At 30.9% G+C, this 18,949-nt stretch overlaps 1 protein-coding gene across 8 annotated transcripts in view; it reads left to right on the top strand.

The window, feature by feature from the left end:
• LOC125049347 (protein tramtrack, beta isoform) overlaps nucleotides 1-18,949 on the top strand; it is a 357,718-nt gene that overhangs the window by 215,959 nt on the left and 122,810 nt on the right. Inside the window, exon 5 of one of the 8 annotated variants that reach the window (XM_047648569.1) lies at nucleotides 16,111-16,311. The exons of the other annotated variants lie outside the window; for them this stretch is intronic. Within the exon in view, the coding sequence (XP_047504525.1) occupies nucleotides 16,111-16,301 (191 nt within the window). The 3' untranslated portion in view covers nucleotides 16,302-16,311. Of the gene's footprint in view, nucleotides 1-16,110; nucleotides 16,312-18,949 lie in introns of those variants that run through there. 8 annotated transcript variants of the gene reach the window in all.

Here is an 18,949-nt window from a genome sequence, read left to right as displayed (position 1 = left end):
CCAGTATATTATTTTGATTTGATTATTTTGTATTATTTATTTCGTTATAATGTCTATAAAAGAGGAATCTTAAAATGAGGTAAATAAAAAGCTCGCGCACATATGTAACTTATTATATATATTTATTTTGATATTTAAATATAATCTTACATTTTAAAATTTCATCAATTTTATGATAATGCACTGAAGTATTTCTGAACAAATTCGACTTAGGGTCCTTATTGGTAAGTATGTAAATAAATATATAATAAAATGGCCGGCAACGCATGACACTTCTGCCAATGTAAGTGTTCATGGGCGGCGGGCGGTATCACTTAACATGTAGTGAGCCCCCTTCCCATTTTGTTCTATGTTATATGAATTGTATGTGGATAAAAAGAAAAAGCTAATAAAAAATAAGACAATGTTGTTTATGTGTGTGTTTTTACTATACAATCACACACAGAAACAACAATTTGTAAAGCATAATCCATATAATAAACAAGTCAAATCAAATAATGCCACGTTGAACAAAACGATGTGTTTATTCGATTTCAAACTGTTTTTGATAATTGACTAGACTCTTAATAATTCTGAATCTTCATGGATATTTCAATTGAGTTTTCAAAATAGAACTTTAATGTTATACAAAGAAGGTTCAATTTTCTTATACTAACTGTAATCGCTAGATGCAACGTTCTTGACTAAACGTTAACCAATTTACAAAATACTGCTATTTTTATGATGTATCACATTATTAGTTCAGGAATAATTTTATTTGTTAATTTTTAGATGAACCGATTTTTACAAATTCACAACGAGGAAACGAAATATTAAACTATCAAGGATATAATTATAATAGAATTAACTCTCAAAGTGATCAATTTAAGGAGAGATGGCGTTGTTCTCGTTATTATAAAGAGAAGTGCAGAGCATTCCTCATAACGGAAGATCGAAAAATAGTTAAAACTCAAAATGCACACACAAACCATCGACGCAAGAATCCAATTTCCAAAATGTTTGATAAATTACCATAGATAACTTCACCCCCGTATCTATGACCACGATAAGACTTATTCAGTAGTTTCTGAACTAAGGTAATTATTTTCACTAGAGAATGTTTGTCTTGACTAGATACAGAGGTAAATAATACTGCCCGTTTTGGGGGTTATATAAAAAAACAAGTTACATCTAACGAAATATGCTTTTCTACAATGTTGGTCCACATTGAGTAATGAACAGTGAGAGACATATGAAATTTTGATGAAAGGTCTCTATCAAAGTGTACATATTCATTAAAGTTTAATTTAAATATTTGGATAAACAAAAACCAAAATGGTGTTTTATTACTATGCAATATGTGAGCATAGTTCGATTTAATTCGCACTTCATACCGTAAACAAAACATGTTCCACGAAAAAATCAATCTAATATTGATTTAATAAATATACAAATAGACTAAATCCATCAACAACATTTCATAAATCATCGAGAAGAACTATCAAATAAATATATTCTGATCATCTGTGGTATTTTTTTTCCAAAAAAGGGTTAATAAATTGCTATTTTGATGTATTATAATATGTTCATGTATCATGATCTGTATTATGATGTACCCTTGTATGTATATAAATCTACAATGTATTATATATTTACAATCATGATGGAAAAACTTTAACTATAAAATATATATCAATTTTTAGGGGCTTTCGACATTGTTATTTCGAAACAAGGGCATGAAACGTTGCTGTTTGAGGGATATAAATTCGGTCTCGTAAAACATTGCAGCAATGAATATAAGAAAAGATGGCGCTGTACACAGTCAGCGCGTGGATGCAGAGCCTTCATTGTCACAATGGACAAAATAGTTGTAAAAATTGGCAATTTCCATTCACTACATTAGTCGATAATACATTCAAACCGTATAAGTCGAATTGATCGCGGATAAATAATATTGTAAAAACGTGTCGCTACGAGTTCTTTTTTCTGTAAACATACAACAATTATAAATATAATAATACCCCAAAAAATGGGTCCACAATGTGTCACGTTCTAGCTTTCTCCACTTATTCCTGTCCAACTCTTGGATACATGGACCACACTTTTCAGACCATACCTTCATCACCTTTCTACTTCTCCCTTCTCCTGACTCCCATTGGGTAGACATTTTAGTCCTCTGCTCACTTCGCGCACTCGTTTATTTTTGTATATAAATTTGTTATAATATAATTAGGTATTATTGTATAGTTCTATGACATTGAATTAAGCGACAAGGTAGAACAGTTATGTGGAAATAAATACATTTATTAATTAAACCACGGAAGTACACACACGCCTTGATTTGGTATCACTTTCAAACTATTGTAAGTGATAAAAAATTAAGGATGTTGCGACAAAATTACATGCATTGAAATAAATTTGTATCTGTTAAGACTTATATAAGATTAAAAGGAATCTATAAAATATTATTGTTGTCATATTTATTGATTAGAAATTAATCATATAGTAGGATCTTAAAATATTCGAACCTTAGTGCTATGTATATAAAGTATATACTGTCCTCTAGCATTTATTTATATGTGTGAACGAGCGTCAAAGAAATTATTACTATTAATTAGTTACATAATGCCTGTTGTAACATCGTTGCGACCTACCTGCATTTTTGTAAAAAATATTGTACATATTGTTAGCAACTAATATTTTTATTTTATATAAGTAGCTTATTTTAAAATAATTTCAGAACACGATGTACATAACTAACCTACTCTACATTCTCTCACTAAGTGAGTGGAATTCTTTGAAAAGCAAAGTATCTTTGAAACTAAGTATTCGCCCTAAAGTACATTGAAATGTTACATTTGCTGAACATTTGTTAGAGGACGCAATTTTATTTATGGGACATGTAGGGGGGTCAATACAAGGTTAACCCCAAGTTTGTGGGGTTGGTGACCTTGTCCCCCGGCCGCCATCTTGGAAAAAGGGGTAAAAATACGTTTTTGGCTATATCTCCTAAACTATCCATCGTACAAAAAAAATTTAAAGACATATTCTGTAGCAAATCGCTTTGCTTACAAAGTGTTATCACCCCTTTTTCTAAGATAGCGGCCGGGGGATAAGGGCGCCAACCCCATAAACTTGGGGTTATCCTTGTATTGACCCCCCTACATATTCCATAAATAAAATTGCGTCCTCTAACAAATGTTCAGTTTGCCCCTCAAATTGTAACATTTCAATGGACTACTAAGTCTTTGATGAAATTAATAAAAATATGTATATATCTGTATCTTACAAATGTCATTGTTGGATCAATTAAAGAACGTGAGTCAGCATTATCGTATACGTTTGATTCACTTATATCCTTTAAAATTTAATAATTATGTACGTATTAGTAAATTTGTAAAAAAATATTTGTTAAATATATTTTTTTTATTTAAGGGCTCAACTATTTTCTTTCGATAAGAGGCAATGAAATGGTGGAATATCAAGGACACAACTTCTGTCTGCATAAGAATAATAATAATAGATATACGAAGAGATGGCGCTGTTCTCGATCCAGCGTAGGATGTAAAGCATTCTTCGTCACATGTGATAGTACGATTCTTAGAATCAGAAACGACCATTCACATACTTGATTTTGTACCTGAATACTATGAAACATATTTTATAAATAGTTTGTGAAAACTTTCAATCCTACAAAATTTAGGTATTCTTTATCCCAAAAATTTTAGGTTAATAAATTTATATTTGAACTAATACTATGAAGTAAGTAACATGGTTTTTACTATTTATGAAGATCTGTAAAAGTTAGTATTGTCTTTGATTGACATAACCTTTACACATTTAAAGAAAAAACTTTTTAACCGGATTAAAGTTATGTATTTTTATAAATTTACAACTATTTGAAATAATTTTAAATTTATCCGACGTTTCGCGTGCTTTACAGCGTGCGTGGTCACGGTGACTGAAGCCAAAAGGTGTTGGATGTCAAAAAGTATCACAGCTGTAGAGAAAGTTGCTTTAACTTTGCAACGCGGTAAAGCACGTGAAACGTCGGATAAATTTAAAATTATGTCAAATAGTTGTAAATTTATAAAAATACATAACTTTAATCCGGTTAAAAAGTTTTTTCTTTAAATCTGTAAAAGTTCATGATCATCGGCCATTTTTGTTGTCATAATGGACACTTACTTTTGTAGCCCATGTATGCTGGTACCATTAAAATATTCTGATGGTGGAAGTTTATTACTTTAATTACTTTATACTAACATATGGCTATTATGACGTGAATGATTTGCAAAATTTTTATTATCTCTATCCAGCACTCCAATGCGAGACTTCGACGTTTTTGACGGTTACTACATTTTGCAACGTTCTTAATTTTATTGAATCACTTTACCTCAATTTGTATGGGAAAACAAGGTTTTTGTTATTTACATACATACATACAACGCAAGGTTTATAAAAAAATACCATAACATTTTTACTATTCATATAAGCAAGATAATAAGAAGTAAGGGCGGTGTTGGCCTAGTGGCTTCAGCGTGCGAATCTCATCCCTGGCTGTGCACCAATGAACTTTCTGTGTATGTGCGCATTTAACATTCGCTCGAACGGCGAAGGATAACACCAGGAGGAAACCGAGATCCAAAAAGTCGACGGCGTGTGTCAGGACAGTAGGCTAATCACCTATTCGCTTATTTTATTGTTAAATAATCATGAAACAGATACCTTGTACAGACAGAACAGACCTTTGTAACAGATAATATGTAATAGTAATAATCACATTTTTAATGTTCTTTTTTGTTCTAGGTACACTCAAAGATTTTTATTCTAAGCGAGGTTATCAAATGGTGCAGTATCACGGCCGCAGTTTCGGCTTGCACAAGCAAAGAAGTTCGGAATACAAAAAGAGATGGCGCTGTACCCACAACGGTGTTGGTTGTAATGCTTACATTATAACAGTAGATAATCAGATTGTGAAGATAAAAAATCATCATTCTCATTAAACTATTGATTGTTAAACGGTGTCTTATATTTTATAGACCTTTAACTTATAGAACGAAAGTGTAAAACTTAATCCCAGCTTTACAATTATTAGTTTTACAAGTTATAACAAGTCGTTGTGAGTACTTAAGTAATCTTTGATTTGTGTATAGCAAATAGCAAGTATTATGTTTTTGTTTTCGTATGTTGTGGTTGGATGCAGATTAACATACATTTTGAATTAAGAATTGATAATATTTATTACTTTTAGGTATACTTAAAGAATTTTATTCTAAGCGAGGCTATCAAATGGTGCACTATCAAGGACACAATTTTGGTTTACACACGCAAAAAAGTTCGCAATACAAAAAGAGATGGCGCTGTACACACAACAGTTATGGCTGTAATGCTTATATTGTTTCAATACACAATCAAATTGTGAAAATAGGGAACTTACATACTCATTAAGCTATATTGTGTATTTATGTATTGCGGCTGTATTATCTGTTTTTATGGACCTCTATTTATGATGTAGGTATTTCGAGTAAAATTTTGCAGTTCTATATGCTAAAGTAGGATATTTATAGTAAGTAATATAAGACGTATTTTACAATAGTTTTCTTTTAGTATAAGATCCCGCTATACAACGACCTTCACCGAGATGCTTATTTAATGAAACGTATTTTATATTTAATTTAATATGTCAATAAATATAATCCATATGGGTTGTCTAGCAAATTTCAGTCCAGAGTATGTTTAATTAATAATTTAAAAAAAATATTTTTTGAAACATTTCACCGGTATGATTATTAGATAAATTCTATACCAATCGAAAGTATGAAGCCCATAGAATATGCAAACTTTATGCTGCCCATTCTTTTCCGGTCACAACTATCGGGTTGCCAGGTATAAACAGGTAAATCTGTACTAGCATTTGCAACGGTCTGTTTATTGAATGAAATTTAAATGAAATTAAAGATTATTTTATTCTGAACACGGTGGTATAGGGTTGGCTGCGAAAAATCAGTCCAGAATTGCGGTTGTCGAATTTTAAAAAGTAAAATATTGCTCCAAGTGAATGTGTGCGACTGAGAGGTCCCAACCGACCATCCCATGCGATAGAAGAGGACACAGCATAGCAGCTGTTTAAAGTCCGCCCACTTAAAGAAAGAGAGTGCGCATGCTATTTGGGCTTGGAAAAGAAAAGGATAGCGATGGACTCGTATATACTATGCATCATTTTGGAGTAGTTTATTATTTAAATAGAGAAATAGTTATTTAATTTTTTTTAATAAATTAATTATTTATTTGTGTATTTTTTATGTGACACTAAAGTATATTTACATCTTTAGTAAAATAGAAGGTTATAGTGATTCATATATAATACTAGCCTGATTAAAAATATTGATTGAAAAAAATTAAAAAAATTACTACATGCAAATTATAAATCTATAAATGTAAACAGAGAAATTGAATATTGTCTTTGATTGACATAACCTTTACACATTTAATGAAAAAACTGACCGTGACCACGCACGCTGTAAAGCACGCGAAACGTCCGGATAAATTTAAAATTATGTTAAATAATTGTAAATTTATAATAATACATAACTTTAATCCGTTAAAAACAGTTTTTTCATTAAATTTAAAATTATGTTAAATAATTGTAAATTTATAATAATACATAACTTTAATCCGTTAAAAACAGTTTTTTCATTAGAGAAATTGAAATCAATTGAAACTATTGGAAAAAATTCAAAACCCATAAAAGTGAATTTTTTTAATCAGGGTAATCTTGCAAATTTTATTTTTATTATAAGAAGACAAAATAAAAAAAACAACAATTAAAAAATTACTTCTATTTATTGTAAAAAATTAAAAATACATTTTTTTTTTAATTATTCAGAATCCGAGTCATCGGACATAAAACTACGATCTTCAACTTCTGAATCTTCTTCGTCATCACTCTCTGTTTCACTTTTTTCGGCAATGTATTCTATCTTTAAAGGTGTATGATCCCCAATGAATCCTACTGGTTTTAAATATTCATCTAAGAACCATCCGCAGTTCTCAGGCTCAAGTTTCACATATATTTATAGATTTATAATTTGCATGTAGTAATTTTTTTAATTTTTTTCAATCAATATTTTTAATCAGGGTAGTAAGATATGTATATCAATCACTATAACCTTCTTTTTTACTAAAGATGTATATATACTTTAGTGTTACATAAAAAATATACACATAAATAATTAATTGATTAAAAAAAATTAAATAACTATTTCTCTATTTAAATAATAAACTACTCCAAAATGATGCATAGTATATACGAGTCTATCGCTATCCTTTTCTTTTCCAAGCCCAAATAGCATGCGCACTCTCTTTGTTTAAGTGGGCGGACTTTAAACAGCTGCTTTGCTGTGTCCTCTTCTATCGCATGGGATGGTCGGTTGGGTCCTCTCAGTCGCACACATTCACTTGGAGCAATATTTTACTTTTTAAAATTCGACAACCGCAATTCTGGACTGATTTTTCGCAGCCAACCCTATTCCACCGTGTTCAGAATAAAATAATCTTTAATTTCATTTAAATTTCATTCAATAAACAGACCGTTGCAAATGCTAGTACAGATTTACCTGTTTATACCTGGCAACCCGATAGTTGTGACCGGAAAAGAATGGGCAGCATAAAGTTTGCATATTCTATGGGCTTCATACTTTCGATTGGTATAGAATTTATCTAATAATCATACCGGTGAAATGTTTCAAAAAATATTTTTTTTAAATTATTAATTAAACATACTCTGGACTGAAATTTGCTAGACAACCCATATGGATTATATTTATTGACATATTAAATTAAATATAAAATACGTTTCATTAAATAAGCATCTCGGTGAAGGTCGTTGTATAGCGGGATCTTAGACCATTTATTCATACTTGACATGTCCCAGTATTTTGAGACTTAGCTTCTTATTATAAATAATTTAAGAACCTTTTCTTTACCAAAACTGCTTGGAATACGTCTTAGTAGTTGTCGTCGGCGCCGAAAGAAAGTTACAAAATGGTATGAAAATGCATTTCTATCGTGATGAACGGTTTTATATAAAAACGAGCTGACCCGGCAAACGTCGTTTTGCCATGTATATTATTTCTAGGAGACATTTTTTTAGTTCAATAAAAATAACTAGGTATCTACTATAATAAAAAATAAGGGTTGATCGTAGAGGTTTAACAATTAAGGGTTGTATGTATTTTTGTATGATGTATCATAAAAAAATAAAAACAAAAAAAATATCTAAAAAATAAAATTTAAGGGTATCCTTTATATACCTTATACCTTATCACTTAGGGGTTTTAAATATAGATAGTAGCTAATTCTCAGACTTACTGAATATGCACGAACGAACATTGTGACACGAGAATTTTATATATATGTATATATAGAGATTTATTATTAACATGGTGTTGTTTTTTTGCTTTATAACAAAAAAGTTTTTATCTAAAATTACGCAGTGATACTGGCCACTTACCTTAAAAAAAATCGTAGCGCGATGTGTTACCCATATGTACCTATTGGAATTGACCATTCAGGAGTCTGTTTACAGTGTTTGTGCTTACATGTATGTATGGTATTTGTATTAGAATACGCATTAAATACATAAGAATCAAGCAGTATTAACTGTTTATTTCCGAGCAGTATTAGCCTAGTTGTTAGACTGTTAACCGTGAACACGCATTCTAACTTATTGTATAGATTTATCATAAATATTCTTATGTGTTAAATAAATTACAATATTGACGTGGACATTACTCGTAGCGGAAAAACAAGCCGTAGGCTATAAAATACTTTTATTTATTTCAAGAATTACACAGAAACAAAAGTTTTGAAAGAACTTTGGTATAAGAATGAATGTTAAGTAATTAATTCAGTTACTTCAAAGATTTATTGTATAATATTGGTAATACTAAACGAGCCTCATACGTTTGCAGCAGCCCACGCAAGTGTAGACGATCCCATAGTTTTCTAACGTTATAGTTAAGTTAGTGATAGGTGATCTTCAAAGGATTACTGTAGTATTAACATTTGTAATAGACGTGAAGGACTTAAAAAAACCGTGCATTTTTTAGTTTTGTTGGTGTGCGTCATATTAAATTTAATATGTGCGTTATATAAAGAGATATTTGTATTTTTTTAAATAAGTTGGAATATCGTTAATAAATCAGGCAAATAGTAGGACCTAGAATTGATCCTTGGGGCAGACCCGACAGCACCGATATAGTTTCAGATACATAACAATTCATTAAAATTTAACCTATTAAATGATGTTTTTAAAATGTTCTATATAAACCACTGAACTTATATTTGTAGGCTTTCATGTGCCATTTAACAACGGCGCTATTCCAATATTTGAGATTATTTATGTATTAATTTTGCTGGTGTATGGTTAGGTAAGCTTTATTTTTTGCTTTTTACATAAAAGTAAAGTCTAGCTTACTTTACAATTTATTATAATAATTATTATTCTAAATATGCTTTAAATCAATGCCTACATCTTTTCTCAAATATACTCAAAGAATTTTATACAAGACAAGACCATGATTCAGGCTATCAAGGATATGTTCAGTATGCATATGGTAACTAGAAGTTCGGGATATAAGAAGTGATGTGTCCCCATAACAATTATGGCTGCAATGCTTACGTGATTTCAGTAGATAATAAAATTGTGAAAATTGGAAATTCTCTTCTACATAAATAAAATACATTATTTTCTTATAAAACCTCAAATCCTCAATGGATTTAAGCTTTTATATGCAAGGCTGTATATGGTCACGGTCACGTAATATAATCTAATAAAAGTTTCGTCTCTTTCAGATGAACTAAAAATTATTATGTCATCACGGGGCAACGAAATGGTCCAATACAGGGGATATAAATTTGGTTTAAATAGGAGTAGAAGTACAGATATGAAAAAGAGATGGCAATGTACGAAGCATAGCCGAGGATGTAAAGCCTTTGTTGTCACAATCGATTATACACTTGTCAGAGTTAGTAATTACCACAATCATGATTAAAAAGCAGGTGGTAAACAAGCTGCGTCCCCAACGCGTCAAAAAAAAAAATTCTGTATGTCGAAATAATTTACATTAAATGTTCTAACTCTCTAGACGGAGTGGCTGACGCTCCATTATTAATCTATTTCGTTATTGATATCAAATTGGTAGCCAAACTCAAGTATAGTCGTTAAACGCTCAGTTTGATTGAATCGTAGATCTCGTAGTCGAACTGTATTTAGTTTTGTAAAAGTCAGACATCTTTTGACAAGAAACAAGTGGTAAGTTAAAATTTGTAATACTTTTTATGATAATTCTGTTGTAAGACTCTAATTATATGAAAAGTTTATAAATTAAAATAAATTTTCTCTAAATGTGTTCTATTAATTTTCTAAAAATAATCAGTATTATACTTATACTATTTTTTAAAATATAAACGTCAAATATATATCCGTACTTCAGTGAAATTTTTTTTTAGAAAAACCAAACTTCGTAATATCGCGACAAGGCAACGAAATGATGCAATATCAAGGATTCAACTTCAGTCTCCAGAAACGGCATAGCAATGAATTTAAAAAGAGATGGACTTGTACAATGACAAACCGTGGATGCAGAGCTTTCACTGTCACAATTGGAAATGAAATATTCAAATGTGGAAATCAACACACTCATTAAAAACTAAAATGTAACTTGGAATAAAAACTTATTTTTATCTAAAATTTCTTTTAACATAATATCATCCATATAAAATCACTTGGAGGTGTTCCAATGAAGGTCCCCGAGACTCCTGCATAATCAGTATCATCAAATTCGTGCGACGAAATTCAAAACTCTTACCCGTAGCATCATCGAATCTCATATTATCGAGTAAGAATGAAAATCAATTTAGACATCGTGCACCGAAATATTTCTATTCCTATAGCGATAGCCTTAAAGGTATAAATAAAATAAAATTTTGGGGTATTCTTTATATACCTTATACCTTATCACTTAGGGGCTTGAAATATAGATAGTAGCTGATTCTCAGACTTACTGAATGTGCATAAAACAATTCATAAGAATTAGTCGAACCGTGTCGGAGGAGTATGGGAACGAACATAGTGACACGAGAATTTTATAGATATAAAATTTATTATTAACGTGGTATTGCTTTATAACAAAAAAGTTTTTATCTAAAATTAGGCAGTGATACCTTTAAAACTTGCACTTACCTTGAAAAAAAAATCAAAAAAATGTCTTAGCGCGATGGGTTACCAGTAGCCTATTGGAATTGACCATACAGGAGTCTGTTTAAATATGCTTAAAATCAATGCCTACATCTTTTCTTACATATACTCAACTGTCCCCATAACAATTATCGCTGCAATGCTTTATACGAGATTTCTGTAGATAATCCAATTGTGAAAATTGGAAAAATTTTCTACATAAATAAAATACATTATTTTCTTATAAAAACTCAAATCCATAGATATTAAAGCTGGATATCGACACGGTCACGTCATATTATCTAAAAAATTTCATCTCTTTCAGATGAACTAAAAATTATTATGTCATCATGGGGCAACGAAATGGTCCAATACAGGGGATATAAATTTGGTTTACATAGGAGTCAAAGTACAGATATGAAAAAGAGATGGTCATGTACGAAGCATAGCCGAGGATGTAAAGCCTTTGTTGTCACAATTGATTATACACTTGTCAAAGTCTGTAATTACCACAATCATGATTAAAAAGGAAACCTGGATAAACAGAGACATAAATTCAATAAATTTACGTAACAGTTGGTGGCAACAAACTAAACATCACCCGGACGACATTAACCTACACAAAAAATTCTATGAAGAACGAAACAGAGTGAAAGCCCTTATCAATAAACATAAGAAAAAATATTATCACAACTTATTTCATAACAACTTCAATCAACCTAAAAAAAATGTGGGAGATTATTAATAGCTTAGCATTGAACAGAGTAAAGGACAAAAGTGCTCCTCCAAAATTAATGTCGAACTCGGGCCCCATCACCGAAGGTAACCTGATATGTGATTTATTTAATTCATTTTTTTCATCAATAGGCTCGAACTTGGCTTACAAAATACCTAACAAGTATCACGTAAACACTGGTAATATTCTGATGGACGAACCTAGATATACACACGACATATCGTTAGATAAGCTCTCGCCGTGCGATACGCGCGAAATCTCAAAAATTATCGACGATCTCGACAGCAACACCAGCACCGGTTTGGATGGTATTAGCACCAAATCTATAAAATGCCTAAAAAGTGTTATTGTTGATAGGTTAACTAATTGTATAAATGTTTGTTTACACAAAGATATCTTCTCCGACACACTAAAGGTTGCTAAGATCAATCCTATACACAAATCAGGATGTAGAACTGATCCTAGCAATTATAGGCCTGTGTCGGTCCTATCTGTTTTATCAAAAAATTTTGAACGAGTTTTATATAACCGCCTGAACAATTATCTAAGCGAAAAACATTTTTTGATCGAACAACAATATGGCTTTCGTGCTAAATCATGTACTCTTACGGCAGCGACTGATTAATTCACAAAAATCAAAACAAATATTGACCAAAAAAATATTGCACTAGGTATTTTTATTAATTTGAAAAAAGCGTTTGACACTGTGAGTCATCAAAAGCTTTTACAAAAATTAAACAATGCTGGTTTGGTTGGAGCACATTTGTTCAACAATTTACCAGAGGAATTAAAACAGTGCGATAATATGAATGTCTTCAAAAGAAATCTAAAAGATTATTTGTAATCAGTGTAATGTTTCCAACGCTCTAGAGGCTACTAATATTATATAATTTAGAATTAAGTACTAATCACTAATCTCATTGTAAGCGAACTAGTATTAAGTTCTTATGAGAAATAAAGTTCTTTAAACCTAAAAAGCAGATGGTAAACAAGCTAGTTGTGCGTCCCCTACGCTTCAAAAAAAAAATCTGTATGTCGAAATAATTTAACATTAAATGTTCTAACTCTCTAGACTGAGTGGCAGACGCTTCATTATTAATCTATTTCGTTATTGATATCAAATTGGTAGCCAAACTCAAGTATAGTCGTTGAACGCTCAGTTTGTTTGAATCGTAGATCTCGTAGTCGAACTGTTTCTAGTTTTGTTAGTAAACGTCAGACATCTTTTGACAAGAAACAATTGGTAAGTTAAAATTTGTTATACTTTTTATGATAATTTTGTTGTAAGACTCTAATTATATGAAAAGTTTATAAATTAAAATAAATTTTCTCTGTGTTCTATTATTTTCTAAAAATAATCAGTATTATACTAATACTATTTTTTTAAATATTACAGTCAAATATGTGTCCATCTAAATCCGTACATCAGTGATTTTTTTTTTAGAAAAACCAATCTTTGTAGTATCGCGACAAGGCAACGAAATGATTCAATATCAAGGATTCAACTTTAGTCTTCAAAAACGGGATAGCAATGAATTTAAAAAGAGATGGACTTGTACTAAGACTGGATGCAGAGCTTTCATTGTCACAATTGAAAATGAAATATTCAGATGTGGACATCAACACACTCATTAAAAACTAAAATGTAACTTGGAATACAAACTTATTTTTATCGAATTTTTTTTATAACATATCATCCATATAAAATCACTTGGAGGTGTTCCAATGAAGGTCCCCGAGACTCCTGCATAATCAGTATCATCAAATTCGTGCGACGAAATTCAAAACTCTTACCCGTAGCATCATCGAATCTCATATTATCGAGTAAGAATGAAAATCAATTTAGACATCGTGCACCGAAATATTTCTATTCCTATAGCGATAGCCTTAAAGGTATAAATAAAATAAAATTTTGGGGTATTCTTTATATACCTTATACCTTATCACTTAGGGGCTTGAAATATAGATAGTAGCTGATTCTCAGACTTACTGAATGTGCATAAAACAATTCATAAGAATTAGTCGAACCGTGTCGGAGGAGTATGGGAACGAACATTGTGACACGAGAATTTTATATATATAGAGATTTATTATTAACATGGTGTTGTACGCAGTGATACTGGCCATTTACCTTAAAAAAAAATCGTAGCGCGATGTGTTACCCGTATGTACCTATTGGAATTGACCATTCAGGAGTCTGTTTACAGTGTTTGTGTTATATGTATGTATGGTATTTGTATTAGAATACGCATTAAATACATAAGAATCAAGCAGTATTAACTGTTTATTTCCGAGCAGTAGCCTAGTTGTTAGACTGTTAACCGTGAACACGCATTCTAACTTATTGTATAGATTTATCATAAATATTCTTGTGTTAAATAAATTACAATATTGACGTGGACATTACTCGTAGCGGAAAAACAAGCCGTAGGCTATAAAATACTTTTATTTATTTCAAGAATTACACAGAAACAAAAGTTTTGAAAGAACTTTAGTATAAGTATGAATGTTAAGTAATCAAATCAGATCAATGAAGTTACTTCGAAGATTCATTGTATAATATTGGTAATACTAAACGAGCCTCATACGTTTGCAGCAGCCCACGCAAGTGTAGACGATCCCATAGTTTTCTAACGTTATAGTTAAGTTAGTGATAGGTGATCTTCAAAGGATTACTGTAGTATTAACATTTGTAATAGACGTGAAGGACTTAAAAAAACCGTGCATTTTTTAGTTCTGTTGGTGTGCGTCATATTAAATTTAATAAGTGCGTTATATAAAGAGATATTTGTATTTTTTTAAATAAGTTGGAATATCGTTAATAAATCAGGCAAATAGTAGGACCTAGAATTGATCCTTGGGGCAGACCCGACAGCACCGATATAGTTTCAGATACATAACAATTCATTTAAATTTAACCTATTAAATGATGTTTTTAAAATGTTCTATATAAACCACTGAACTTATATTTGTAGGCTTTCATGTGCCATTTAACAACGGCGCTATTCCAATATTTGAGATTATTTATGTATTAATTTTGCTGGTGTATGGTTAGGTAAGCTTTATTTTTTGCTTTTTACATAAAAGTAAAGTCTAGCTTACTTTACAATTTATTATAATAATTATTATTCTAAATATGCTTTAAATCAATGCCTACATCTTTTCTCAAATATACTCAAAGAATTTTATACAAGACAAGACCATGATTCAGGCTATCAAGGATATGTTCAGTATGCATATGGTAACTAGAAGTTCGGGATATAAGAAGTGATGTATCCCCATAACAATTATGGCTGCAATGCTTACGTGATTTCAGTAGATAATAAAATTATGAAAATTGGAAATTCTCTTATACATAAATAAAATATTTTTCTTATAAAAGCTCAAATCCTCAATGGATTTGAGCTTTTATATGCAAGGCTGGATATGGTCACGGTCACGTAATATAATCTAATAAAAGTTTCGTCTCTTTCAGATGAACTAAAAATTATTATGTCATCACGGGGCAACGAAATGGTCCAATACAGGGGATATAAGTTTGGTTTACATAAGAGTCAAAGTACAGATATGAAAAAGAGATGGTCCTGTACGAAGCATAGCCGAGGATGTAAAGCCTTTGTTGTCACAATCGATTATACACTTGTCAAAGTTAGTAATTACCACAATCATGATTAAAAAGCAGGTGGTAAACAAGCTAGTCGTGCGTCCCCTACGCGTCAAAATTTTTTTTATGTATGACCTAATAATTTAAAATTAAATGTTCTAACTCTCTAGACGGAGTGGCAGACGCTTTATTATTAATCTATTTCGTTATTGATATCAAATTGGTAGCCGAACTCAAGTATAGTCGTTAAACGCTCAATTTGATTGAATCGTAGATCTCGTAGTCGAACTGTTTCTAGTTTTGTTAGTAAACGTCAGACATCTTTTGACAAGAAACAAGTGGTAAGTTGAAATTTGTAATTATTTTTATGATAATTTTGTTGTAAGACTCTAATAATATGAAAAGTTTATAAATTAAAATAAATTTTCTCTAAATGTGTTCTATTAATTTTATAAAAATAATCAGTATTATACTAATACTATTTTTTTAAATATTACAGTCAAATATGTGTCCTTCTATATCCGTACTACAGTACAATATTTTTTTTAGAAAAACCAAACTTCGTAGTATCGCGACAAGGCAACGAAATGATTCAATATCAAGGATTCAACTTCAGTCTCCATAAACGGGATAGCAATGAATTTAAAAAGAGATGGACTTGTACTAAGACTGGATGCAGAGCTTTCATTGTCACAATTGAGAATGAAATATTCAAATGTGGACATCAACACACTCATTAAAAACTAAAATGTAACTTGGAATAAAAACTTATTTTTATCTAAATTTTTTTATAACATATCATCCATATAAAATCACTTGGAGGTGTTCCAATGAAGGTCCCCGAGACTCCTGCATAATCAGTATCATTAAATTCGTGCGACGAAATTCAAAACTCTTACCCGTAGCATCATCGAATCTCATATTATCGAGTAAGAATGAAAATCAATTTGGACATCGTGCACCGAAATATTTCTATTCCTATAGCGATAGCCTTAAAGTAAAAAAAAAAAAAAAATTGGGGGTATCCTTTATATACCTTATCACTTAGGGGTTTTAAATATAGATAGCAGCTGATAGTCAGATTTACTGAATATGCATAAAAAAGAATTAGTTGAGCCTTTTCGGAGAAGTATGGGAACGAACATAGTGACACGAGAATTTTATAGATATAAAATTTATTATTAACGTGGTTTTGCTTTATAACAAAAAAGTTTTTATCTAAAATTACGCAGTGATACTGGCCACTTACCTTCAAAAAAAAATCAAAAAAATGTCGTAGCGTGATGGGTTACCAGTAGCCTATTGGAATTGACCATACAGGAGTCTATTTAAATATGCTTTAAATCAATACCTACATCTTTTCTTACATATACTCAACTGTCCCCATAACAATTATCGCTGCAATGCTTTATACGTGATTTCTGTAGATAATCCAATTGTGAAAATTGGAAAATTTTACTACATAAATAAAATACATTGTTTTCTTATAAAAACTCAAATCCATAGATATTAAAGCTGGATATCGACACGGTCACGTAATATAATCTAATAAAAGTTTCGTCTCTTTCAGATGAACTAAAAATAATTATGTCATCATGGGGCAACGAAATGGTCCAATACAGGGGATATAAATTTGGTTTACATAGGAGTCAAAGTACAGATATAAAAAAGAGATGGCGATGTACGAAGCATAGCCGAGGATGTAAAGCTTTTCTTGTCACAATTGATTATACACTTGTCAAAGTCTGTAATTACCACAATCATGATTAAAAAGCAGGTGGTAAACAAGCTAGATGTGCGTCCCCTACGCGTCAAAAAAAAATTCTGTATGTCGAAATAATTTAACATTAAATGTTCTAACTCTCTATTTCGTTATTGATATCAAATTGGTAGCCAAACTCAAGTATAGTCGTTAAACGCTTAGTTTGTTTGAATCGTAGATCTCGTTGTCGAACTGTTTCTAGTTTTGTTAGTAAACGTCAGACATCTTTTGACAAGAAACAATTGGTAAGTTAAAATTTGTAATACTTTTTATGATAATTTTGTTGTAAGACTCTAATAATATGAAAAGTTTATAAATTAAAATAAATTTTCTCTAAATGTGTTTTATTAATTTTCTAAAAATAATCAGTATTATACTAATACTATTTTTTTAAATATTACAGTCAAATATGTGTCCTTCTATATCCGTACTACAGTACAATAATTTTTTTAGAAAAACCAAACTTCGTAGTATCGCGACAAGGCAACGAAATGTTGCAATATCAAGGATTCAACTTCAGTCTCCAAAAACGGGATAGCAATGAATTTAAAAAGAGATGGACTTGTACTAAGACTGGATGCAGAGCTTTCATTGTCACAATTGAGAATGAAATATTAAAATGTGGACATCAACACACTCATTAAAAACTAAAATGTAACTTGGAATAAGAACTTATTTTTATCTAAACTTTCTTATAACATAATATCATCTCTATACATTACGAGGGGTGTTCAATAAATAGTGATGGTGACATGCTCCTTGGATAGTAAAAGAATGCCAGAAATAGCCCAGGCAAACATGATGCAAGCTTTATAAGCACTTAGTGTACCAACTATAGTTAATTTATGTTTCTGCATTAAACATTTAGCAATTTCATGACTAGTCAAAAACTTGTCCGTAGTAACATTTCTCGAAGAGTCGGAAACGCACTTTATCATACGATCAACTGAGTCTTGTATGCAAACGGACTATTGTATGGTTGTGTACCACACTAGATCTCAAAATGTATGATGTTTTAGCATGTACAAAGGCATTTTTATTTCGTACTTCGCGGCTTTCTGAATATATTGGCGAATTCCGCATCTACCTTGAACATCAACACACTCATTAAAAACTAAAATGTAACTTGGAATAAAAACTTATTTTTATATAATTTTTTTTATAACATATCATCCATATAAAATCATTTGGAGGTGTTCCAATGAAGGTCCCCCAGACTCCTGCATAGTCAGTATCATCAAATTCTTGCGACGAAATTCAAAACTCTTACCCGTAGCATCATCGAATCTCATATTATCGAGTAAGAATGAAAATCAATTTAGACATCGTGCACCGAAATATTTCTATTCGTATAGCGAAAGCCTTAAAGGTCATTGAGAAACAATCCTGCTAAAATAAAAGTCCCAAAATTGCTTTTATCTCAGATTTAGTCCTTTTATTATAGATAATATTTATCGATTTGTTGTCTGGTGGCTGTGGTATGGAGAAACATGCGTATGTTTTACAATCGATACTAACATCTCATTGGAAATAAATACTTTGTAGCATTTTAAACATTTTTTTGTACACTTTACGCAGACAATAACACCCACAAAGGTAGAGTTTCGATGGCTGCCATTTAAGACG

Source organism: Pieris napi, chromosome 5 (assembly GCF_905475465.1).
Source record: "Pieris napi chromosome 5, ilPieNapi1.2, whole genome shotgun sequence".
NCBI lineage: Eukaryota > Metazoa > Arthropoda > Insecta > Lepidoptera > Pieridae > Pieris > Pieris napi.
The sequence above is the reverse complement of the archived record's forward strand: the minus strand, read 5'-3'. Positions and strand labels throughout refer to the sequence as shown.